The sequence below is a fragment of the Leucopleurus acutus genome (assembly GCF_964270905.1).
Source record: "Leucopleurus acutus genome assembly, chromosome: 6".
NCBI classification, from domain to species: domain Eukaryota; kingdom Metazoa; phylum Chordata; class Mammalia; order Artiodactyla; family Delphinidae; genus Leucopleurus; species Leucopleurus acutus.
Window position 1 is genome coordinate 99,710,888 of NC_139149.1, and position 27,250 is coordinate 99,738,137.

The 27,250-nt window shown below is 37.7% G+C and overlaps 1 protein-coding gene and 1 pseudogene across 2 annotated transcripts in view; one reads left to right on the forward strand and one right to left on the reverse strand.

The window, feature by feature from the left end:
* Positions 1–102: 102 nt before the first annotated feature.
* Positions 103–27,250, reverse strand: part of USP37 (ubiquitin specific peptidase 37) — a 90,412-nt gene continuing 63,264 nt past the window's right edge. Inside the window, exons 19-26 of the mRNA XM_082840657.1 lie at positions 25,700–25,841; positions 24,607–24,862; positions 16,630–16,796; positions 14,000–14,060; positions 7,748–7,863; positions 6,053–6,122; positions 5,189–5,327; positions 103–4,672 (exon numbers count right to left, since the gene is read on the reverse strand). Of these exons, the coding sequence (XP_082696783.1) occupies positions 4,585–4,672; positions 5,189–5,327; positions 6,053–6,122; positions 7,748–7,863; positions 14,000–14,060; positions 16,630–16,796; positions 24,607–24,862; positions 25,700–25,841 (1,039 nt within the window). The 3' untranslated portion in view covers positions 103–4,584. The remainder of the gene's footprint in view (positions 4,673–5,188; positions 5,328–6,052; positions 6,123–7,747; positions 7,864–13,999; positions 14,061–16,629; positions 16,797–24,606; positions 24,863–25,699; positions 25,842–27,250) is intronic.
* LOC309962972 (ornithine aminotransferase, mitochondrial-like) lies at positions 11,346–13,245 on the forward strand (annotated as a pseudogene). Its single transcript has 3 exons — positions 11,346–11,417; positions 11,459–11,612; positions 12,267–13,245. The product of its transcript is annotated as an ornithine aminotransferase, mitochondrial-like (transcript).

A 27,250-nucleotide genomic window follows, 5' to 3' on the forward strand; every position in this document is an offset into this window, starting at 1 on the left:
GTCCAAGTCAGAAGGCCAACAGAAGGTGATTTCCACAACTTCAACAACTGGTTAAGTGTCTGCAAGAATATGTCCTTTTCAGAAATAACAGTTGAACCAACACAAGGTTAATAAAGGCTTTAATTTCACACACAAAAAACTCTATGCATAATTTAAAAAGGAAACAAAAACCGTACAGGGTACAGAGGAACAGTTCTGCTAAAACACAGATAAAGTGCCGCTCCATACAAAACAACATAAAGAATCAGAATCAAAAGTCACTCTGAACACAAAGAAAGAAAATCACCTCACAAATAATGTGGCCAAAGCTGCCAGCAAACCTAGTAGTGGCTCAACTAGGCAAAGTGTAGGAAGCTTACTTCTGTTCTCCTCTCCGTAGCATAAATAAACAACACTGACAATAGGCCAGAGAAGATGGGGATGGAAGGAAAAGAGAGGGAGGGAAACCTAAAGACGAGAGGTGTGTACAACCACTGTGTCTCACTCTTCCACCCATTCTGTTCTTGAAACAGACCACTTCAGATGACTGCTCTTCTGTTTTGGCATTGGACCTAATGAACTCCAGTCCTGATGCAGACCCTCATCCACTCTATTCTGACACCAGTGGACACGTCTCTACTTCAAACCTCTGCACTTTAAGTCCAAATTACTGAAATCAACTGCTTGTATTCATACTGGCACATTTTTTATTAAAAACTTCAAAACCTCAGACACATAGTACACATGGAAAGGAAAACACTAATTGTGTGTAAATATGATACAACAAAAGAGACTGCCTGAAGTTTAGTAATCAAAGCATGCCATAAAGAAGTCAGTGGTCGTGGTGAGACACCGCAAAAGAAACCTGTCACGAAACTCTCAAGGCCTAACAAACTATAGTTTTCCAATAAAATAAATATATATCTTTTTTCAGATGTTAATAAGACATTGATAGAGACAAAATTAGAATTTTGAAGTAATGCACTAGAAAGATGTTAGAGGGCAGAAATCTGTTTAGTTTTTGTACACATTTAAAGAGCATTACTCGGTGTAAAGCAAGATGGGGAGGAGGAAAAAGATGTTTCTGTTCTGGGGGGGGACACTTTTATGTGACTTGCATCTAGTACTGGGTGTTGATTTTTCTAAAAATCTCCAGGTATACACAAGATCCACATGTACTTGGAGATCCAGCTCTGTTTCCCTGATTTAAAACAAAAGGGCAAAAATGGCTGGATGACCAAGAGCATCCACTGTAGTCGATTTAGACAGAGAAGAAAGAGGAAAAAGGGTAATATTTTTATTTGTTTTAATATTATCTCTGTTCAGTAGATCACAAATGAGTTTACAAACTACCTTTTTCTCCTGTATGTTTTCAACGCCCATGCTCTCTCTACACTCAGAATGCTCCACTACATATGAGATACTGCCAAGAATCTCTTTAATTTAGGTGTTTCCGAATAATTTTCATTATACAACTAGCTATACATGTGTAGAGCTATATTTATAGAGTTACATAATGGTAACTGCAATATGGAAGAATAGGTAAATTCATGAATTCACTTGCTGACGTTTTAATTCTTAAAGTTTCTCTTTTAGAAGAATTTTACACTTGATCAAGGAGAGAAATAAAGAAATATCTAGTCTAGTATTTGCCTCCCAGAGTTAATAAACTGATCTTTAAGTATCACTGCATACTTCTTAAAATGTAAACACATTTACATTTGTTATTGAGCCATTAAGTTAGGCCTGAAATTAACAGACCATGGCAAGTAAACAAGTAGCTCTTGGAATCAAAATATAAATAGAAGAATAATTCATGGACTTGCTTCTTATTCTATCCTGCTGAAACAGAACTTCTGAGTCTGTACACATAAATATATTCCCTACAAAACAGAATCTATCTCCTTATAGGCCTAAATTATAGTCAGGGCTTCTAAAGTGATAGCAGCACCTGGCACATGCAACTTTCCAATCCTCTGTAATAATATTAGGTGATAATAATCAACAAGTTTTAGTTTAGCTTTCCCTTCCAAAAAATTCCAATTAAGATCAGTTGTGTGTAGAACTAAGAACTGTCAAGTTCCAATTCAAAGTCATTTAAAGTAACATATTTGGTATTTTCAATAGGAATATTAGTTATTGTGCAAGCTGCCTGGAACTGAAGCTCTCTGTCCCTATCTAACTTGTCCCTTTCAGGCACCAACATGCCAAATGCCCCATTCCCCAATTCTGAGCAAACTGCACAAAAAATATTATCTACTTGTAATTTTTAAATATATACAGTCAGCTGAAAAAAACAACAAACTCCATCAACATGGTCCAGCTGAACTCTCCATGTATAGTCATTAATCCTTCACTGAACCAAAATGAGAAAGTAACTCTGTAGTGAAAGGGGTAATAGTTGAAGGAGTGAAGGGAGAGAGGAAGGCTGACCAGGCCAAAACAATGGACAGACATCAAGGAAATTTCAAGTCCCAAACTTGCAAGTATATGAGCAGTGACATAATTCATCTACTTTTTTCAACTAATAATTCCTGCCTAAGACATGAAGAGCAAATCAAATTAGGTTCAAGCCAAGTGTACTTCTAAACCATACACACACACAAGCTATGAAAAGCAAGTCAAACGAGGGTACTTCATGGGCAACCTAGGCTTATGGCATTACATCTATTTGTTTAAATGCCCTAAATGCACCCACTCATGTCAAATCATCCCAATCATTTTTAACAGCATCTCTCAAAAGCTCTCAAATACAGACACAGAGAAGTAATAAACAGCTAAAGAATTTGATTATCACTTCACTCACATATGAGAAAACCAGTTATTTCCAAGAAAAAAATAAAATGGCTCCCCAGTGGAAATAAACAAAAATTTTAAAGCTAGTTTTTTAAACAAGTATTTTCCTCTGCTCTATACTACTCCTGCATATCCTACCACCGTACCACTTTGGAAGGTTCACTACCTTAACAGGTAGGTAAATGGTAGGAGACAAAGCTTTTATCAGTAGTTAAGCAAAAGTGCTGGGGCCATTTACAATTCAAAGATTCAATATTTTAGAATAGGTTACTATGTCAGAACACATCCAAGTTTCAAGAGTAGGGCTGGAGCTCTCTTAAGGCAATCTTCCAGAAAAAATGTTACATCTTCTGTGATGTTGGACTTAAAAATGAAAGAAAATGTTGAAGGTTTCATTTTGCTATACTTAACTCTGTGTGATCCTAATGATTCCAGGGCTCACAAAATTATTTTAGGAACAAAATTCTACTCTCAAACTCATTCTTTATATGGTTTCACAAGCTGCTTAACCAAGCTGGTTATGTCAGCTGAGTGACTAACATAGCACTTAATGTTGAGCCCATTTAACCTCAACTCAAAGCACCTAAAAAGTAAGATAATTATGCACCTTTGTTATTTGTTAGTTCTTGGAATTACTTAAACCAATCATATTTTAATTCTCATCCTGTTTTAAGGGCAAAGCCAGACAGCAAATGGTTATATGTTTAAGCTTTATCCTATAGCTCATGTGCTTAATTTCACCCTTGAAGCAGGGCTTTCAGCTTTAGTGGTCCAGAGTTTCAGCTTTAACACAAGAATACTCCTCCTGACCTCACTATGTATGGGAGACAGAGATGCTAGCATTCTTCATATTCTCTAGGTAATCTTGTAGGGGAGTCCCAATTGGGACAACATCACTTTCCTACCTCTTAAAGTTTTGGCTGCAGTCTGTTAGGGTAATGCTTGCTCCATGGAAGAATGACACAGAAGAAAAATAAAAGATTCTATCTTCACCATGGTAATAATATAGATGATATACAATGAAAATACTGTGTGAAGGAATCTCTTTAAAGAAAATACAAAGTGTACAATGAATACCAAATGTGGGAACATAACACATTCCAAAGCACCAACAATCCATTTCTTGGGACTGCATGTAAACAGCAAAAGCATTACGAATCCATGAAATAATTTTTTAAAAAAGCTCCTCAAGTCAGGTGGCAGAAATGTCCCTCCTTTGTCAGGAGAACAAACTGTCATTAGTGTAACATGGAGAGCTGGCTTTCCAGTGAACTTTACTAATAGGAAACACACATGAAAGATTACAAACGTGAGTGAAACTACTCAAGGAACATAAAAGCTAAATGCCAAATGATATGTATATCTTCACACATTTTTCAGGTGAATGGACTCTTTGACAACTTCATTGAGTTTCCAAACTGCTGTGCTATTAATTCTGAGCAGGCATACTCTGGTGGGCTATCCTAACTCTTTAAGGCTCCATTCATTCCACATATATGTGTGTGTATGTGTGTGTCTGTATGTACATATATATATATTTACAACATGTATTCCTAAGACAAAAGGAAGTGCCACTCTTGTAGGAGAAAAAAAGGATAATCAGCTACAGATGTGAGACCAAAGTTTCCATAAAACAATTAAGATGGAGCGTTCTGCAGAATTGCAATTTTCGTCTTTTGGTTTGGCCCTGAGCTGTTTGTTGCTCCCGCATCAAGTAGAGTTCTAAATTCTCCTCGGGCAGAGGAAAGAGAAGTGGGTGGCAGTAAGAGAGAATATGCAGTGCACACTGCCAACCCAGGAGTTTGTTCCTCATGAAGCCTGACGAGTGGTCTTTCCCACTTCCATGCTAAGTGCCTGAGAGGTCTTTTCTGTTTCCAGCAGCTCATCAAAGATCTCCCTTAAAATAAAACAAATAAAAAGTTAAATAGGAAATTCAGTGAACAGAGACAGAGGATAGACAGAAAATAAACATTGATAAAGGCTGCATAATCCCATGATGCCTAAATTTTATTAAATAAGCAGCTCATTCATTTTATTACCATCTTAACCCCATGTGCCGATTCTTAAAAATACTTAGGGGGGAATGGCAATAGCTAGCTTTGATAGAAATGCTATGTAGTTCCTATCCATATAACTCAGATCTGCTAGCTGATACAATGAAAGACCAAAAAGTTTTATGACAGGACAGCTTCCATCATAAAAAGATCTTAAGTTCTATACCTAGTAGATTCTACTGTGTGAGTTAAGAGAAAAAATATTTTGGAAATATCAAGACATGAACCCTAAGCAAAGACAATAAAAATCATAAATCTCAACCAATTAACTGATGGGAACATTTTATCCTTAAAGAAAAAAAAAAAAAGAATTCAAGTGATTTTTAGCCCACGGCTTCAGATCAGGCAAAGTTTCTTACTTGTGCATATAAAAGAAGATGTAACCACTTCGATCTCGATCACTCTGCACAGAAGCCTCTTGGATTTTAGATACCTCTAGGTCATTATAAGTAAACCAAGCCTGCTTCTTAATGTCGTACACATCACTAATGTAATGACCTGAAATAAATAAAATCTTAAAATTAAGGTTATTTATTTTTTTTAAACGTATTGAAGGGGCTTCCCTGGTGGTGCAGTAGTTAAGAATCCTCCTGCCAGTGCAGGGGACACGGGTTCGAGCCCTGGTCCGGGAAGATGCCACATGCTGCAGAGCAACTAAGCCCGTGCACCACAACTACTGAGCCTGTGCTCTACCCGCAAGCCACAACTACTGAGCCCGTGTGCCACAACTACTGAAGCCCGCGCACCTAGAGCCCACACTCCACAACAAGAGAAGCCACTGCAATGAGAAGCCCGCGCACCGCACTGAAGAGTAGCCCCCGCTCACTGCATTAGAGAAAGCCCGTGCACAGCAACGGAGACCCAACACAACCAAAACTAAATAAATAAAATAATTAATTAAAAAATATATATATTGAATTTTTCGCAGGGACAGGAAGCTTCAGAAAGAGAAACAGCCAACCCCATTTCACCTTACTATACCAGAACAACTTTCTTGATAAATATATTTTGTTTAGGGACATTTGGGTCACAGGTGAATAGAGAAATCAAAACAGTTGTACCTATTAACACAATTCACACTTAGTGTGATCAAAGAAAAGAATTCAAAGTTTTTCTTGATGCGTTTAACTTACACCTCACAAAGCTAGGCTCAGAGCAACCCAATAAGGAGTAAATGCTGGCTAGTCCATTTATAAAATGCTGAAATTTTAATGTCCATTTACCTGAAGAAGAAGTGCTACCAATGTGACTGACAACACTGATGAGCCGATAGGAATGAGGAAGATTTCCTGTCTGGAAAATAGAAGTGGGTATGACTTTCAACTCTTCATCTGAATACAAGCAAAACACTAATTTTAAATTTATTATCAAAGCTGACATGGCAAAGTTTCAATGTGTGGGGGGTTAGACTCAATTAAAAAACCCAGTGGTCGGTATTGTTCATATCCTTTAACCCAAGAATTCTACTCCCCAAGAATTTATCTTAATAATGCAAAAGAAGGAAACAGTATATATATATATAATTATTCACTGTAGCATTATCCATAATAATGAAAATTTGGAACTAACAATATGCTCAGTAATAGTTAAATGGTTACTGGTATATCAACTCAGTACAGTATCATTCAGTTATTGAAAGAAAAAATATGTGGGTCAGCAACATGTTAACTTGTTTTTCAAACTTACATGAAAACACATAACTATAGCTCTATAAAATAGATATGTTAATGGCTAAGTACTGAAAAACAGAATGGAAAAAATGAAAAGAGTTGCTGTGTTGCTGTAGGGATTATGGATGAACTTTTACATTTTAAATATTTTTTGAAATGCTATTAAAATATTATTAGCAGAAAAGTAAAACAAAACTGAAAAGTGATATTCATGGACTTCAGGCAGCACTATAAGATATAATTTTGGGAAGAAATATAGCTATAGGTAAGCCAGACCATTAAAATGTACAAAAACTTTGATGCTGTAATTTATTTCTGGGAATTTCCTTAAAGAAGAAAATCCTAATATAGAAAACATTACAATCATACACAGTTCAGGCAGCACTATAAGATATAATTTGGGGAAGAAATATAGTTTATAGGTAAGCCAGAAACCATTAAAATGTTCAAAAACTTTGATGCTGTAATTTATTTCTGGGAATTTCCTTAAAGAAGAAAATCCTAATATAGAAAACACTACAATCATATACAGTTCCTCTATATTTATTATAATGGAAAAAAAACAACTTAAATGCTCAATGTTAACTAAAAATTAAATAAAATAAATAGCATGTTCATGGATGGAATACAGTATAGCCATTAAAAATAAAATGCTTATAGTCTTTAACAAGTAGGATAAAAACTGTACTTAGTCTATGACTTTAAAAGCATACTTGGGGTACTTTGGGGTAGGGATGATAAAAGAATATATCAAATGCTAACAGTAGTTGTGTTAGAATAGTGGGATCCTGGGTAATTAAAATTACAAAAAATTTGGAAAATGGGAAAAAAGCAATTATTTAGGGTAAAAATAGATTTCAAGTGCTCTAGTTAATGTCATCAACAGTTTTTATTGAGTAACAATCAACTATTTTTAGTATTTAACCTTAAAGATAAAATAGTTTTGGTAGAACTGAAGGTGATTTAATATACATATGACTTTGAGAACTATTACTAAGTTATTACCTAACACGCACATAAGGTGATCAGAATGTGTGGGTTTTTTTGTTTTTTTCATTTTGTTTTGAATCTTCTGTGTAAGAAATGAGAAGCAAAGGCCAAGAGAAAGTGAAGACCATTTGATGGCTGCCAAAGGGGCAGAAGGGGACCTGCAATGGACACTGATAGTGGGGCTTTTGAAGATAAGGAACAACAGGAGTAGTACTGACAACTTGACCTACAAAGGGAATATAATATAACATCACCCACCTCAGCATTTCTTTTCAGTTCCTCAGCTTCAGCTTCTGTATACTCCATATCTAAAACATCCTCATTTCCAGAGTCCTCATCAGAGCCCACTGAATCCAGGAAAGAGTTGTTAAACTCTGAAGAACACAAAGACAAAGTCTTGTAAAAGTTCTTGGAATAGACACAAAGAGATACGATTGGGAAGGTACAAAACAGCTTGAAGTACACATTTTATCATTCTAAGAAACATAAAACATATTATTATTAGGGTTCCAATTCACCCAGCTTACTCTAGGGAATAAAAATTCAGGCACCAGTTATCTGTAAAAGAAATGTTCCCTTTTGTTTTAAATATATTTATATGAAAGGGGATAATACTCTTTTAAGAAAGGAATAAAAGTGACAAAAAAATTACAGATAATCCAATTTCACTGAATTCTCTTATTATATAAACTATATGTTAGATTTGACACACTTGGTGTATATTATAGGTGCCACCAGCAAACATAAATTATCTGACAGAAGAGAGACCATAAGAAGATCAACATCCTTTCATTTTTTCAACATTAAATCATACTCTGAAATTTAACAAAAATAATGGAAATCCAACCTTAAACTCCTAAGTTTTACCTAGAATACTAAACAAACAAATTCAAGGTCCAATTTTTCTTCTTAATAATGTGTTTCCACTGGAAGAATCCATCTTTACTAATGGCTTCAAATAAAGAATCCCAGGAGCATCTGTGCATAAATGACTCTTTGTTTTATAGAGTTGTTTAAAAGACATGAACACTTAAGAATGGGAAGAACAGGAAGAGACTACAGTATCAAAATTCTGGACTCTGGAATATAGAGGGGTGACTGACTTAGCAGACCTAAGAAAGTCAAACCTAAGCCAGTAATGGAAAAGTTGAGAACCAATCCAATTTATATTACAGAGTCCTCAAAAGACATACAACTTGGAAATAGCAGGTACCTCTAAAACTGGAGGCTAAGAAGAGGATAAAAATAAGGATTAGGTGGGGCTTCCCTGGTGGCGCGGTGGTTAAGAATCCACCTGCCAATGCAGGGGATATGGGTTCAATCCCTGGTCTGGGAAGATCCCACATGCTGCGGAGCAACTAAGCCTGTGCGCTACAACTACTGAGCCTGCGCTCTAGAGCCCGCGAGCCACAGCTACTGAGTCCACGTGCTTAGAGTCCGTGCTCCACAAACAAGAGAAGCCACTACTATGAGAAGCCCGCGCACTGCAACGAAGAGTAGCCCCTGCTCTCTGCGGCTAGAGCAAGCCCTCGCAGAGCAATGAAGACACAACACAGCCAAAAGTAAAAATAAATAAATTAATTAATTTAAAAAAATAAGAATTAGGTGAAAGCTGTTTGAGTTACAGACTCCTAGATCCACTTCCCCTTACTTCATGCTCCTGGGCAATGACAGAAGTCAGCAGCTTTGCTCTCTGGAGAGTTGGTAAAACAGTCTCTGGATTGGAGGATTCCAGGCACAGGGGAGTACCATACTGAAAACAAGGGAGTAGGTGACAGTGTGCATATTGAAAGATGAATATAACTCCCATCCCCACCCCCAGCCCTATGCCTATACTTGGCTTCTAGAACTCTGGCAGCCACACCTTTTACCTGTAGTCAAGGGCAAGAGACTAGAAAACTTTCTTTAGGAATCTTACCAGCCCAAGGGAAGGCCTAAAATATTAACATCATCCCCCAAACAGTAAATCCCTGTAAAACTCAAAGTTGACAAGTCCTAGCTATTCATATACTCAGAGCTTCCAATCATCTTTTTAGTCCCCTACTCTTCTTTTTTTTTAACATCTTTATTGGAGTATAATTGCTTTACAATGGTGTGTTAGTTTCTGCTAGTCCCCTACTCTTAATCATGAGCCGACAGCCAAGGATTACTAGATAACTGAAAAAAGACTCTAACAAGGAATATAAAGACCATAATAAACACACAGGACAGAGCAATCTGGAGAAAAGAGAATCTATTCAGGGAGATGGAAATGTCAAATAAACAAAAAAATGAACCATATTTAATATCCTCAGAGAGTTGAGATGGTATTATTTCTCTGAAAACCCCCACCCCAAAATGTTATAAAAAAGTAACAATCACAAAAACCACTTCTTGAAAATTAGAAATATGATAGAAATAAAATACTAAAAAAAAGTTTGGAGTTGGTGATAATGTCAGAGAAACTTCCCAGGCAGTACAGCAAAATAACAAAAAAATGGAAAACAGAAGAGATGAGAAAATTAAGAGGATCAGACTAGGACGTCTGAATAATAGGAGTTTCAAAAAGTGAAAAGAGAGGAAGTAGAATGAAGGAAATCAGTGAAAATTTCTTAGAAATGAAGGACAAAAGTTTCTAGATTAAAATAATCCTCTAAGTGCCCAGCAGAAATGGATGAAACAGACACACATCAAGGCACATCACTGTGAAACTTAATCACAATGGAAACAAAGAGAAGATCCTATAAGCTTTCAGAAAAAAAAGATGTCACATCAGAATAAAGAACAGCTTTAGACTTCTCATACAGCAACCCAGCAAACAAGACTTTTGTCATTGCCCAGCAGCATGAAGGTGGGGGGAAACAATGCTTTTACAATGATTGTAAACCCGGAATTCTATATTCAGACCAACTATCAGTCAAATACTGGGGCAGAATGAAACTTTCAAGTCCTCCAAAAAATCTAAGTCACATCCCCTCTTCTTCAAGAAAACTACTGGGGATGTTCTCCATCAAAGCATAAGTACACAAAGGATGAGAAAAGAGTCATACAGGAAATGGGAGATTCAAACAAAAGAGCGAATCAGAGGGAATCCCCCGGAGAATGGTTAGGGAGATATCAGGATATCTGCGCATGGATGTAGAGGGCAACCAGTCCAGACTGGAACAATATGACTTGAGACAGCCATTCATCGCCACCATCGTACCATCTTTTAAATGTGAGGACAGAATGCCTAGGTGAGCCTAGCTTGAATTCTTCTTGTAACTGTCTCAACCATCTGCCAGTGAAACTCTTGCTCTCTCCACCATGCCCTGGCGTCTAGATCAGCCTAGAACACTCATTTTATACCAGCGAAGTGTTTTGCTTTAATCTATTTCTCACAGCCAGAGAAAGACCAGAGTGATCTTAGAAAATACAGTTAGCTCACTTCCCGTGACTACCTGCTCTGGTAGACTTCCAGCACATGGTCCATAAATTAGTTCTGCCAAATGCCCTGACTATGGTGAACGTTATGCTTTTGAATACTCATTCACGACTTTGCTCACTGGCTTCCCCAGAGTGAGCTCTTGTAAATTCACGGGGAAACTGAAGTCACATTATCTTCTCCTAGCAGTCTTAACAGTGGCAGTATTGCTCTGTCATACAGGTGGATTACAGATAGACTGTCCTTGCTATTTCACTTTTCAAAATTAAAAAAATATATTGTTTAGGGCAGCTGTTCAGTTGATGCCACGTGTCCTGAGCTAGTCTTGGAGGTGCTGCCAGGAGTTACTGGACCCTGTGAAGACCATTCCTGGATCTTGGGTTAAAAATCTGTATTCTAATCTGAACTGTGGGAAGAAGGGATGGTTGGTGATATTCCTACTTGAAGGACATCATGTTTTCCAGACTAGCACATGTGCAGACTGTTGCTGTCCTTCACCGTGGAATTCATTCTTCAGTGGCTTCTGCTATTGGGTTGGCCAAAAAGTTTGCAAGATGGTACGGAAAAACTCGAATGAACTTTTTGACCAACCCAATACATCTGCTGCAACTAAAAACACAGTCCAAGGCCCTCCATCCTCTTATTACATTTTTGAATGGGAATCTAAATATGGTGCCCACAACTACCACCCTTTACCTGTAGCCCTGGAGAGAGGAAAAGGTATTTACATATGGGATTTAGAAGGCAGAAAATATTTTGACTTTCTGAGTGCTTACAGTGCTATCAACCAAGGGCACTGTCATCCAAAGACTGAATGCTTCGAAAAGTCAGGTGGATAAAGTGACCTTAACGTCTAGAGCTTTCTACAACAACATGCCTGGTGAATACAAAGAGTATGTTACTAGGGCTTCCCTGGTGGCACAGTGGTTGAGAATCCATCTGCCAATGCAGGGGGACATGGGTTTGAGCCCTGTTCCAGAAAGATCCCACATGCCGTGGAGCAACTAAGCTCATGTGCCACAACTACTGAGCCTGCGCTCTAGAGCCCGCGAGCCACAACTACTGAAGCCTACGTGCCACAACTCTGAGGCCCGTACACCTAGAGCCTGTGCTCCACAACAAGAGAAGCCACCGCAATGAGAAGCCCACACTCCGCAACAGAGTAGCCCCCGCTCGTTGCAACTAAAGAAAGCCCGAGTCCAGCAACAAAGACCCAACGCAGACAAAAAAAAAAGAGTATGTTATTAAACTTTTGAACTACTACGAAGTTCTTCCTATGATTACAGGAGTGGAGGCTGGAGAGAGTGCTTGCAAACTTACTCGGAGATGGGGATATACTACTGAGAAGGGTATCCCAAAGATTGTTTTTTGCAGCCGGAAACTTTTGGGGTAGAACATTGTCAGCAATCTCCAGTTCCACACACCCAACCAGTTACAATGGTTTTGGACCATTTATGTCAGGTTTTATTAAATCACTCCATATAATGATCTGCCTGTTCTTGAGCGTGCACTTCAGGATCCAAATGTTGTGGCGTTCATGGTGGAACCAACTCAGGGTGAAGCAGGTGTTGTTGTTCTGGATCCAGGCTACTTTGTGGGTGTGCAAGAGCTCTAAACCCAGCACCAGGCTCTGTTTATTGCTGATGAAATACAGACAGGATTGGCCAGAACTGGTAGATGGCTGGCTATTGATCACGAAAATGTCAGACCTGATACAGTTCTTCTAGGAAAGGCACTTTCTGGTGGTTTATACCCTGTTATCCACAGTGTTGTATAATGATGAAATAATGTTGACCATTAAACCAGGGGAACATGGTTCTATGTACGGTGGCAATCCACTAGGCTGCCGAGTGTCCATCACAGCCCTTGAGGTTTTGGAAGAAGAAAACCTTGCTGAAAAATGCAGACAAATGGGTATCATCTTGAGAAATGAACGCATGAAGCTACCTTCTGATATTGTAACTGCTGTAAGAGGAAAAGGATTATTAAATGCTATTGTTATTAGAGAAACCAAAGACTGTGATGCTTGGAAGGTATGTCTGTGACTTCGAGATAATGGACTTCTGGACAAGCCAACCCATGGTGATATCATCAGGTTTGCACCTCCGCTTGTGACCAAGGAGGAGGAGATTCTGGAGGCCATGGACATCATTAAGAAGAACATCTTGCCTTTCTGAGGGTGGTGACAGTTTTCAGTGGCGCCTGGTAGCCAGCTGGAGACAGGCAGTCAGTTGACATCCTGTAAAAAGCTCTGCGTTTCTGTGCTTAATGCAGGTATATTCCACTCCCTTGTGGCAAGGGCTTTTAAAAAATATATGTTTTCAGTTCATACATAATAGAATGACACTTATAAATGTGCAGTGTGCTGTGTAACATGACTAAAAGAATGTCCTGGCATCTTATATTCAATTAAGTGGTTTTGTGTGTGTGTGTGCTTTCTAAGGTGAGATGCCTCTCTCTATATAGAAAGCCTTTTAATCAAGCCCCTCAGCATAATTTATATATGTTTTAATAATTTCCTTGCTGGTATAAATGTTTGTATTTGAAAAAGTTATATGAGGGTATTACACAGAAGACTTGCTTAACCTTATAAAGTTGAATCATAATCACCGAATTTTAGGAAGGATTAATGGTTAAGCTTACATAAAATCTACTAGATTTAAGTAAACTCCATATTGGCCAGCACCACGATGTACTCTATGAATGTCATTATTTTGAATTAAGAATTAATGTTTAACATTTCCAGATTATGTTTTAAGTGTTTGATATAATTTGTAAAAAGTGTTTATTTTCAGTGTTTCTTTAACTTTAAAATAAAGCTCATATTTAAAATGTCAAAGAAGTATTGTTTAGGAATATGAATATACATGGTAACATTATTATTATTTTTTAAATGTAAGCTAATGATGAATACAAATTTTAGAACGGTGGTTTCCTTTGGGAGGGAGGGAAGGGAAGGCGTATACAGGTAACTTCTAAGGTTCTATATCTTTACCTGGGAGGTGTTCAAATTTGTTACTGTTATTAAAAATAACAAAAACATTTTATATGCTCTTCTGAGTGTGATACATTTCAGCATATTAAAAGAATGTAATTAATCTCCATACCTTGAAGACTTAACTCCGTAGCTCTTTTGAGGTCATCATCTTCTTTCTGTTCCCAAGCCTCCTAAACGGATAAGAACAAAACTAAGGTATTTAAAGAAGTATTGATTAAACTTATTTAATGAGGATAAAATCCACTGCTCTGAAAGTATTTGCTAATGTTTTCTATAATCTTATGGATGTTTGGAACATGACCTCTTGAGGGATGTGGAGAAGTTCTTTACTTTTTCTAACACTGTCTTCCTAAAACAAAATCCTGGGGGTTAAAAAGGCTTAAATGCTATCTTTTCTAGTTAGTGATGCTTGGCTTGCCAACCAAAAGCCATTCAATGTGACATTATGATGTAATTCCCTTTTCTTCTAACATGTATGAGATACCTGGAACATAGCAGATACTTAGTGAATAGCTCTCTTTTCTTCCCCTGATTTACAGGATTTGCCATGTTCCTTGGTATAAATACTCCTACCATGGCCAATTTTAAGCTACCAATGTGACTATGAATGCAGATTTGGGAAGTATGTATAGTGGGCTCTCCTAAGCTGACAGGGAGCTGGCTCTAGTACAGACCCTATGCCTATGACATCAAGATAAACAATATTGGGCTTCCCTGGTGGTGCAGTGGTTGGGAGTCCGCCTGCCGATGCAGGGGACACGGATTCGTGCCCCAGTCTGGGAAGATCCCACAAGCCCCGGAGCGGCTGGGCCCGTGAGCCATGGCCGTTGAGCCTGCGCGTCCAGAGCCTGTGCTCCGCAACGGGAGAGGCCACAACAGTGAGAGGCCCGCGTACCGCAAAAAAAAAAAAAAAAGATAAACAATATTTCCGCAACATATTATTCACAGATTTCTATTTTTATTCTTGTTAAAGAAACCATAAACACGTAAAAGAAGCTTGGTAAATACTAAATGAATGCTGCTGACTGTTGCTTTTCTAATACATACGAGGTTTTCTTAGAAAAAAATTGTACCTCTGAAAATGTCTCAACTAGATGACTCATTATAAAAGGAATAGGAAAATGTTTATTACAAAAAAAAATTTCCCTCTCATTTTCAGAGAAAAGATAACTTACAAAGGATGTATGAGTAAAAAAAAAATTGTTTTATACTTTTCTCAATTCTAGACTTGTTGTTAAAGTTACTTAAATGTATAAGAAGCTTAGAATGAGCTATTCTGCATTATAGTCCTGGGAGCAATAATACTGTGTTCAAGAAAGTTACAGAGGTGATCTCTAAGAGGAAATATGATTACTTAAATTTATCCAAGTATATAAAGTCTATGCTGAAACAAGGTAAAGGACTCTCTTTTAGTAATTAATAGAATGATGCAGGTATACCAAACTAAAGAAACTTCATCTCATGATCCTATCCTCATATCTGAGAAAAATAAGATAGTTTTAAATGGGTCAGCTGACAAGAAAAATATATGTCTTTTGTCTAAGAAAAGGAGGGTTGCTGAATTTTTTCTTTTTCTGCACTATAAGGAACTATTGTTAAGAAACCAAACCATGGCCTTTTACACTAAGTTTTCTATAACAAATGATTACTATATGTTATTTGTAAGATAGTTTGACATATACACATCTTGATGACAAGGCAACCAGGGAGGTACTTCTTATAAATATCAATAAAAGGATACAGAGCAGGTGGCTCTGAAATAGTTTTAAAGCAGGAGTTCTCAACCTTGGCTGCACATTAGAATAACTGGGGGAAGTTTTTTTTTTTTTTCTTTAAAAAAAAACCCTTATTAAAAAAAAAAGAAATCTAGATGCCAGACCACACTCCAGATCAATTACATCAGAATTTCTGAGGGGCAGAACAACCCAGGCATCAGTATTTTTTTAGAGCTCCCTAGATAATATTAATGTGCAGTTTAAATTAAGGCCCAATATTCTAGTGACATTAGATCTCTTAATCTGATATTTGCAAACACTAAAATTGTGCATTCATTCTAGGGAGTCTTGGCAAATTTTTATTTCTAACATGTATTGTATAGGATTAGATAACCATCAAAATATCACCTTTTAGTCAGATACCTCAGCTGACTGCAACAGTGCAAATCAACCAGCTTTGGCAAATATAAGCATAAAGAACTAAAAATTGAAGAATAGACAACTACATAAAGAAAAGAGCAGATAAATGTTAGTCTATGACTAAAATCTAAAAATTCAGACAATATTCCTGAGAATTTTATGTTCAAATAATTCATAGGAAAGGATTCATATTGTGAGAAAATGACCAAAACAAACATTTTGCCTTAAAATATTAATGATAAAATCATCATGGTATACCGGCTGTTTCAACTGCTTGCAAAATAAAGTTGGACTAGGGATGATCTCTAACAACTCGTCTTGCTTTAGTGTGCAATAAATTATAGTAACAGGAGGTAACCAACAAGACATTTTTTTGCATTTAGGTTTTTTAAAAAAGAAAAAGGACCAATGTTTCTGTTCCAAACCCAAGGCAAAAGCCCCAAACAAGTTTACTTTGTTTTGGTGGCTCAGTGGTTCACCGTATGTAAATCACCTGGAATAATGCCCGACACATAGTGCTTAACAAATGTTTTTTACTATTATTATTGTTCTATTTCTTGGAAAAGATAGGTATGGAGAAAGTAGCAATATAAATATCTCTTACTTGCTCTTGAAGGCTCTGAGCCAATGCCTGCTGAAGCTCTTGTTCCTCCCTTTCACGCTCCATATCGTACTGCTGGAGCCAATCAACCTCTCCTTGAGTTCCTTCTGGAGTTTTGTTTTCTTTATTCTCATCACAGTCTTTAGTTATCTCGGTAAAACTGGCAGGATCTGAGGAAGCAGAACATAACATAACTGGGATATCCTCTTATAAACTGAACTCTGCACTAGAGTGACATGCACTGTTCAAAGAGTAATGTATCCTAACCTCAGACATACCTGCTTGGGACACACAATCTCACCTTACTACATATCTAGATCAGGGTTTCTCAATCTCAGCACTACTGACATTTTGGGTGGGATAATTTTTTGTTTGGTGTGGGGAGAAGGGCTGCCCTGTACACTGTATAGTGTTTAGCAATATTCCTGACCCCTACCTACTACATGCCAGTAGCAACCCCACACTCCCCAGTTGTGACAACCAAAAGTGACATTGTCAGATGTCTCCTGGGGGACAAAACTGCCCTTGGTTGAGAAACACTGACCTACAGCAATGGTTCTGAAACTTAAGCAATCATCAGAAACACTATGGTTAAGGATGGAGAAGAATAAATAGCCATATTCAAAGGTCATGTCACATGACCAAGTACTAGGAATAAAGTATTGTTTAGAGTAGATGAAGTAAGAATTAGGATAGAATACTTAAGCTAAGTACTGAGATTTTCCCATTTATTACACTGTATGTCATATGAGCGTTTTTACATTAATTATCAAATGAGCCTTGAACATATTCTAAATCAAAAGAGCTACATAAAATATATAATAAACATCTCATGTACCATGTAAGTATATGACAACATATATATTTAAAACATTCACCCAAGGAGGTAAGAAAAAATATTAACCTTTTATTTCTTTCTGTTCATTCTCAATTTCTAGATTATGGCTAGCTGGAATAATAATAATATTATTATTATTATAAATATTATTATTATAATAAATAATATAGGCATAATTTTGTTCTAGTTATCTGAATTTCATTATTTTTAATATAGGTAAGAGTGGGGAGAAGAGGAAGGAACTTCCTTCCCTCCCTCCCTTCTCAAACACTTTACAAAGCAAAAATTTTCATCTTAGTAAGTTAAGGAAGTTCTCATAAAAAGAATTCAACTGGTTAACAAGAACTACCTTTACAGATTTATTTCACATGGATTGTTTTAAAATTACTAAGTGCTCTTTACCTGCCCCAATACTGCATTGTAACCATTTAGATGGTAGATAATTTTCTATAGCACAGACAACTCTGAAGCTTACAGCATCTTGGTTTTAGACTCTAAGTCAGCAACTAGTCATCATTTTTTAATTGAACTGACTTGCTGACTGAGTATTTATCATTGAAACTAATTCTGAATGTTCATTAAAAGAGGAAAAGAAACTCAGGATATTATTAAGTGCAAAAAGCAGTATGATTCCAATTAAAAAAAAATTATACTCCTCCATTCTTGGAGAATGTAATTTTCCATAGCCTCCAAGGGGCAGCTCTGCGGTGTATAAGATCCCACCTGTCCCTCTGGCCTTAGCTTACTGGACCAGGAATGAATATCTGAAAGAATCAACCAATCAGACCACTTCTGGAAATTTGGAACCATGATATTCAAAGTTAGCTGATGTTGAGCGTTTCAAGTGGAAGAAAGATTGGGGAGTTGAGGCTGGTATTTTAGGGCATAAGATGAGGATTATTACTTTTATTATCAAAACATACTCATAAAAAGAAGGTGACAGAGGCACAATTTTTCTTTACCAATAATTTTCAGCACTCAATGTACCAATGTACCTCACACAATCCTAGTATTACACTAGCAATTAATCCATGTGATAGAAAACAGATGTAAGAAAGTTTACTTTAAGATGCTAAAAATCAATATACATCTGTCTTCAGGACAAGATTATCAGATGGATACAAAAAAACATTTCAGATCTAGGAACAAATATGACCATGAAATAAAAAACACAGGGGGGAACCATGTGTTAAAACTCAAACATTCTTATACTAAATATATCATCTGCCGCTTCTCCCACCCCAAATGAAAGGTGCTCCTTTCCTACATTCTATATTTCAGTCACTGGGATCACTGTCCACCCAGTTTAGTTGTTTTTTTTTTTTTTTTTTGAAGATAGAAACCTGGGAGTCATTTTGACTTCTCATTTATCCCTTCATATTACATAAATCGTTATTTCCTAATTATCTTTCGAATCCATCAACAGTTTTTCTTTCTTTTTTAAAAAATATTTATTTATTTATTTGGCTGCGCTGGGTCTTAGTTGTGGCACGTGGGATCTTTTTTTTAGTGTGGCATGCGGGCTCCTTTTAATTTATTTTTTAGTTGCGGCATGCAGGATCTAGTTTCCTGACCAGGTATTGAACCTGGGGCCCCTGCACTGGGAATGCAGAGTCTTAACCACTGGACCACCAGGGAAGTCCCAACTGTTTTTCTTTTCAATGCCAAAACCTTGGCTTAGGGCACCATTAACTTTTGGTCTGGACTACTGCAATAACTGCCTAACAGGTCTCACAAGATACTTAGGTTCTTCTCTAATTTATGTGCTACACTGCAGCCAGAAATGATCTTTTTCAAATATAAATCTTTATCAAATACTTTTTCGCTTAAAATTATTCAGGAACTTCCTAATGATTTTGAAATAAAAGTCCAAACTCCTAAACATGGTTTTAGGCCATGTAAAAACTGGAGACTGCATAACTCTCTAGTCTCAACTTTTTGCTTTTCCCCCTCAACACTATGTTCCAGCCATGCAGATCATTCTGAACTTCTGTAGGTCCACTAACTTACCATGGCCTTTCTCATGTCTGGGCCTTTGCATACACTCTTCCCCTCCCTTTGACTAACAGTAAAACCTTACTTAACCAGTATTCCTTCCCTTCCTCAGCTGATTCATGAGACAACCAATCTGATGAGCCCCAAATATTTATTGAGACTCTACTATATGCCAGGCACTGCTAAAGAAGCTGGGGATATAGTGATAATTAAGGCAAGATGGCCCTTGCCCTGAAGGCGCTTAAGTGCAAAGCTTCTGAGATGAAAATGAGCTTAGCATGAGGGACACAGAGAGAATGCTAGTATGGCTAAAACAGAAGAGTGAAAGAGGGGGAAAGTAGAGATAGACCATGGTGAGAAGCTTGGATTAAGTGTAATGGGAAATCACAAGTTTTAAGCAGAAGGGTGACCGTGATTTAAGCTTCAGAAAGATTATGTTGGCTGCTTTGTTCATGAAGGAAGGTCTGTAGTGGGGCAAGAGTGACGGAAGAGACATTAGGAATCAACTGTAGTGGACCAGATGAGAGATGGAAGGCTAGAGTTACAGCTATGAAGATGTTGATAAATGATTAAATTCAGGATATATTTCGGAGGTACAGCAGACTAGACTTACTGATGGACTGAATGTAAGGTGTGAAGTAAAAAAATCAAGGGAGACATATTTTTTGGCCTGAGTCAAAAAATGGTGGATGGTAGTACCATTTGCTGATATGGGGCAGGGTTATGGGGGGGCGGGGGGCAGTTAAAAATTAGACAGCCAAATGGACATTTCAAGTAGGAATTTACATGTGTAAGTTTAAAGCTCAGGGGAGAGATCCGGGCTAGGGATATGAATTTGATATTTCATCAGTATGTGAGGTTATGGTAATGTCTGAGATCACTCAGGGAGAGAACTTTAGGAAAAAAGACAGCTAAGGACAGTGTCCTGGGAATACTCCAACAGTTAGAGGTCTGATGAGGGAAGCAAAAAACAAAACCATAAATCCTGGAATGAACAGTTGGTTTAGTAGGAATAAAAAACCATGGCAAGAATAGTTTATAGAAAAAAGTTTATAAAGCTTTAAATGTTAAGGAGGGAGTGATGGATTGTATGAAAATTGCTAATGCAAACTTTATAAAGACCATTTCAGTGGAGTGGTGGGGATGAAAGCCCACTTGGAGAGGGTTGACAAGAGAATGGGAGATGGTAAGAAAGTAGAGGGAATGAGTAAAACACCTCTTTCAAAGGATTTTTCCAGGAAGGGAGCAAAGAAAGGGAGCAGTGGCTAGAGGGAAACACAAGGTCATGAGCGTTTTAAAAAGATGGGTGATGTTAAGGCATACCAGGAATAATTTAGAAGAGGGAAGACCTGATGCAGAAGAGAAAGAGTATCATTTCAGGAGGGAAAGTCTTTAGAAGGCACAAGTAGATGAGATCTTGGATATGAATGGAGGGATTGGCCTTAAATAAGAAGAGGGACATTTCCTCCATAACAAAGGTGAAGGCAGAGTTTTCATCTGACTGCATCTATTTTCTTTGAAAGGTATACAGCTAAGTTATGTGCCTAGAGCATGTGTGGAAGGAGAACTACAGATTTGAGAAAGACATGGAGACCAAGAAAAGAAATTTACTAAGGAACTATAACAGAACTGACTAGTAGCATGTAGTGCCCATGTAAGAGCATGGTCATGATTTTGAGGAAAGTATAGTCAGCACAGTTTGGGGACTTTTCTCCAGCAATCTTCAGCTGCTTGGGTGTAGGCATGGAATAAGAAGCTGGTTGAACTGGGAGATGGGACTTTGTTAGGTGATTGAGAGAAGAAAACAGAGGAAAGAGATAAAAGTACCAAAATACGGCATATAGGCTGGGGAGGGAAGTGGTGACAAGAGGGAGGTGATGAATAGCAAAAAGTAGAAGACAATGGATTGGAAGTCTTAATGAGATCAAGTAATTGTTGAAATAAGAATATGATATTAGGTGAGCTAGGGGGAGAGAAGGGTTAGAGAAGGATATTTGAAATTAAGATTTCAAAGGTGGTACATTTATTGATGATGACAAAGTCTAGAGAAGTGGTTCTCAAACCTCAGCATGCATCAGAATCAACTGGAATCAAAACACAGAATGCTGAGTCCCACATCCAGAGTTTCTCACTCAGCAGGTGTGCAGTGGGGTCAAGAATGGCATTTCCAGCAAGTTCCTACATGATACTGATGGCCTGGGGACACACTTTGAGAGCTACTGGTTTAGGGTATGAGTTTTGGCAGTTATCAAGATGGGGTAGAAGAAAAGTTCTTTGGAAATAAGATTAGGAATTGAGAAACCAGGCTGTTGAAATGGTCACTTATGAGGATGCCGAAAGCCCTAAGAATGCTGATGGGCATGGAGTGACTGGATGGTAAAAGAGAGCTACAGACAGAGATAATAGGTGGCAAAGTCTGAAGTCACGTACCAAAGGAGCTGGGGTTTTTGTAGGATGAAAGAAGACAAGCAGTTGGAAATGGCAATGAGCAACAAGGAAAAAACCATCTCTAGGCTCTGAAGTTTTAGGGTATGGGGGAAAAAACCCAGCTTATACTTAAAAGAATAGTAGGACAATCCATAATGGGAGTCTTTCAAAGAAAAATTGGCCTGACTAGGGACTAAAGGGACCTAACAACCAAATGCAGGGGGTAAGCTTTGGGTTCTAGATTTTTTAAAAAGTGTAAAAAATATTTTGGAGATAATTGGGTAAATGTGTATGTGGGCTACATATTAGAACTACATATGGAATTACTGTTAATATTCTTAGGTATGACAATTGTTATATAGGAAAACTTCCGTGTACTTAGGAGAGTCAGGCTTAAGTATTTTAGGGTGAAGTATTATGATACCTGCAACTTCAAATGGTTCCATTAAGAAAAGAGTGTGTGTGTGTGTGTGTGTGTGTGTGTGTGTACGCACGCACGCACGTGCAATCTCTAAAGATGGCCTCCAATGAACCATGCCTACAGGTATTCTAACTCTGTGTGGTCCACCTCACAGTGAATCTGGGCAGGTCCTGTGAGTGCTTTAATGAAATGTGATGGAATTGATTCTGTCCCAATTTTGAGCCTATACATTAAGGAGGCCTGGCAGCAGCCTCTTTTGTGCTTTTGGGAGCCCTGAGCTATCATGTAAGAAGTTTGGCTACCATGCTGAAGAGGCCATACAGGAAGGGAGAGGCCCTGAGATTACATGAAGAGATGAAAAGCTGAGGAGAAGAGGGGAAGGGAGATGGCCAGGGAGAGGGGACCAGAAGAACAGAGAGGATATCTAGCCAGCTCAGCTGACCCTTCTAACCAACACAACCCATGTGCCAAGGTGAGCCATCTTGGATGTTGTAGCGCAGTTAAACCCCAGCCAACATCACACAGAGCAGAAAAAACTAGCAGCTAAGACCAGTCAATCCACAGTAATGAGATATTAAAGTTACTGTTGTTGTAAAGCACTAATTTTGGGGTAACTGCTGCACAACTACACATACACACAGGGGCAGTGTGGAAGGGAGAGAAAAAAATGTGACAAAATGTTAATGAATCTAGGTGAAGGGTATAAAAGTATATATTGTTTTATTCTTCAATTTCTCTCTGGATTTGAAACTTTCAAAATAAAACCTTATGGAGGGTTTGATCACATTGGATCGTTCCTTAGAATTATTATTGATTTTTAAAGTATGATAATGATATGGAGGATAGGTTTTTGTAAAAAGAGTTCTTATCTTTTAGTGATACTGAAATTCTTACTGATGAAATGATCTAGTATCTAGGATTCACTTCCAAGGGCAGTGATTATAACTTTAGTAAGAGAAGGGGACTTCATAAGGGTACTTGCATCAAGAGGTAAAAAAAGGTGTAAAGAAAAAAGAAAAAAAAGGAAACATCTATATACAAAAATCATCAGCTTTTTGTTTCCAGTTAAGTTGAGGAAATACTCTTATTTTACTTGCACATAAAATAATTCAAAACTGAGGAGGCCCTAACAACCCCAAGAATACAGAAAATAATTTTGTGATATACTACTATTCTCTTCATCTCCAAAATCCTAGGCTTGATATACGGAAACACGTTAGCTAGCTACCTAGATACAGATACTAAAGATATAGATACTAAAGATATCAGGAGAAAATATTAGACTTGGCCCCAGGAAAAGGAAGTGAAAATTTTCTACTTAAAAAATCTTAAAATACCCATAGTGCAAGGCAAGGAGGCTCAGCTCTGTTGTTTGAAGTGATAGCTTGAGAAATAACAAAATATGAGTAAAAATTACCACAAAAATAATTTTTATCTGCATAGCGCTTTACATAATATGTATATACTATCTAACATTCTACCCACAACTATCTGAAGTAGGTCTGGTAGATTCCCCATACAGAGGTAAGAAAACTGAGTATCAAAGAGGTTAAATTACCTATTTAGAAATTTATAACTAGTAGGTGGTATAGCTAAGACTAGACACCCAAGACCCTCTTAGTTCAGTGGTCTTGCCACCATTATGAAGGGATGAACCCAAAGAAGAATGGAGAACTTAAATTATTTATACATTAAAACTTGGTATAAGTTCAGATATACAAAAATGAAGAATTACACAAATTTCTGAGAGCAGTGGTGTGAAAAAAGTGACCAAAAACTGACACAAACATTTTTTTTTTTTTTTTGAGGTACGTGGGCCTCTCACTGTTGTGGCCTCTCCCGTTGCAGAGCACAGGCTTCGGACGCGCAGGCTCAGCGGCCATGGCTCACGGGCCCAGCAGCGGCCGTGGCTCACGGGCCCAGCCGCTCCACGGCATGTGGGATCTTCCTGGACCGGGGCACGAACCCGTGTCCCCTGCATCGGCAGGCGGACTCTCAACCACTGCGCCACCAGGGAAGCCCTGACACAAACATTTTTTAAATGCACAAGAATACTAACTTTTCTTTTGATGTACACCTAAAGGAACATGGCATACTTTACCACTAGCCTCTGGATACTAACTCACAATATTTGCTTCTCATTTTTTTAAACTGTTAGAAAAAAAAAAAGCACAAAAATATTATTAGCTCTGTTATTCAGATCCATCTCACCTCCCATTATGTAGAAGTCATTTGTTACTATAAAGCTTTGGAACACAGCTGTGCCTGTTTAACAGATGTTTATTTTCATTAAACCTACCGGGCTCTGTGACTGTTTTTGGCTTCTCAGTTTCCACAGGGTCTGGATTTTCAGACATTTCTTGAATATCATCTTCTGCAAATCCGGTATCAGGGCTGCTGGTTGGTTTATCATCATCTTCATGACTGAGAGGTGGTGAAGCTTCTCTTTTACTTATCTCTAAAACAGCTGCTAGAAGCTCTTCTTCACTCATTCCGTCAAATCCTGAGTTTTCCAATTCAGACTTACCAGGTTCTAGTCTGCAAGATTTTGAATCCTGAAGAATAGAGCTGCTTTTAGAAGAAACCAGAATGCCTACAAATATAGCAATCTTGGAGTTTAAAGTGATAGAGACTCCCCTGGTGGCACAGTGGTTAAGAATCCACCTGCCAACGCAGGGGACACGGGTTCGAGCCCTGGTCTGGGGAGATCCCACATGCTGCAGATCAACTAAGCCTGTGCAACACAAGTACTGAGCCTGCGCTCTAGAGCCCATGCGCCACAACTACTGAAGCCCGCGCGCCTAGAGCCCCGTGCTCCGCAACAAGAGAAGCCACCGCAATGAGAAGCCTGCGCACCGCAACAGAGTAGCCCCTCCTGGCTGAAACTAGAGAAAGCCCACGCACAGCAACAAGGAAGGAACTGACGGAGGGAGGGAGGGAGGGAGGGAAGGAAGGAAGGAAGGAAGAAAGAAATCTTGCCATTTGTGACATCACTGAAGGACCCTGAGGGAAATAAGTTACACAAAGACAAATAATGTATGATCTCACTTACATGTGGAATCTAAAAATCAAACAAACAAAAAAACTAAGCTCACAGATACAGAGAACACATTGGTTGTTACCAGAGGTGGGGGCTAGGGAGTGAGTGAAATGGGTGAAGGGGCAAAAAGGTATAAACTTCCAGTTATAAAATAAATAAGTCACAGGGATGTAATGTACAGTATGGTGACTACAGTTAATAATATCATACTGCATACTGAAAGGTGCTAAGAGTACACCTGAAAAATCCTCATTCACAAGAAATGATCCATCCTGTGTATTTAAGTTTGCTGATGCTGGTTATGAAAGGCATTTGTTTGGACAGTCAGATATTTTGGTGAGAAATTACTTACCTTTTCCAGGTCTTCCTGCTGCTGTTCACTGCCTGACATTTCACAAAGTCTCTGGCTAAGGGCCACAGAGCGTTTAAGCTCATCTTCACTGTCTGAATCAAGGCATAAAGCCAAGGAGTTCTTGGATTTGAAGGTGAAATTCCTGTAATTTAAGAAAAACGAACAAACAAAAAAACCCTATGTAAGTCTGACAAATAAACATTTGTCCTTGTTATTTTTTTGAAGTATAAATATCAATTAAAACAAAAAGCTTTTCCATTATGGAGAATGATTTAACAGAGAAAAAAAGATATATGAAAAGAGGTATATTTAAGAATTACCTTTGCCCTACTCCAAAAGAGCCATGCTTTGAAAATCAGACAACTCTTATGCTATTATATATTATCAGTAAACCAATCACTTTGTGCCTTTTTTCTTTTAATGATCAACTCCAAAGAAGTTTGTTACTGGCTTTATAAAGCAAGTACTTTACTGAATGCATGCAGACATAGCAATGAATACATTTTTGACAAGAGAGTACATGAGGACTAATTTTTGCTCTTTTAAATTATGATCCATGTACTTTGAAATTAACAGTAACATTCCACTTATCCATTTATATGTAGGTCCAACTTCTGGCAACCTCTACCTTCTAGAACACAGGAACTTAAAAGTAAACAAAACAAAACAAAACAAAACAAAAACGCCTCTGAGGAAGGCAGCAGTTTCAAAGCCCATGAACTTTACTCTTCAGGCAGGGACCCTATTTCCCCAGGAAATAGTGTATAAAATAATGTAGCAAGTTCATCAAGAAATGAGAGCTAAGAAATGACAGAGAATAACCACAAAAAGGGCAATAAAGAACTATAAAGTAATTTAATGTAAAGGTAAACTGTCTTATAAGAATTAAGAGCCTCTGAGGGCATTATCATATTAAAACACAGTGTAATAACTGATATTTACAATGCCAATTTTAAGTAATTACAATATATTTAAATTATCTGCAGTGTATTTTATTTAATATAAGGAATTCTGTAAGCTTACAGAGATATAACCATCTAAAATGGTTAAAACATTGTAAAGATTAAAATTAAAAAGGCAATGTTTATAAGGACAAGCTTCAGTTTTATAAAAATTCATTTATTTGGAATATCAAATATTATTCTTCAATGATACCAGATAAGTAAGGTGTTACTGTGTTGTCTTCTAAGTGAGCTGAAAATAAACTAAAGGAAAAAGTGGTAAAGGTCAAAAAGCACAAATTTTCTTTGATGAAGGTTAACATAAATTCATATGCTGTACTAAAAAAAAAAATGTAAAATGGAAATTGGAAAATGCAATAATCTAAATGTGAAAACTGTAAATAAACATGTAGAATGATGGCACCAAGAAATAAGAGGCCACAATGGAAATCAGGAGGATTGCGTAGCAACGTAGATCAAAGAAAAGAGGCAAGTGGTCAGTGATGAACCCAACCATAATCTTTGGCTGAGAGCAGCCAGGATATCACTGCACTTCAGTCTGAACACTTGAATAGCCTCCCAATATGTGTTCAAAAAGGGTTAATATAAC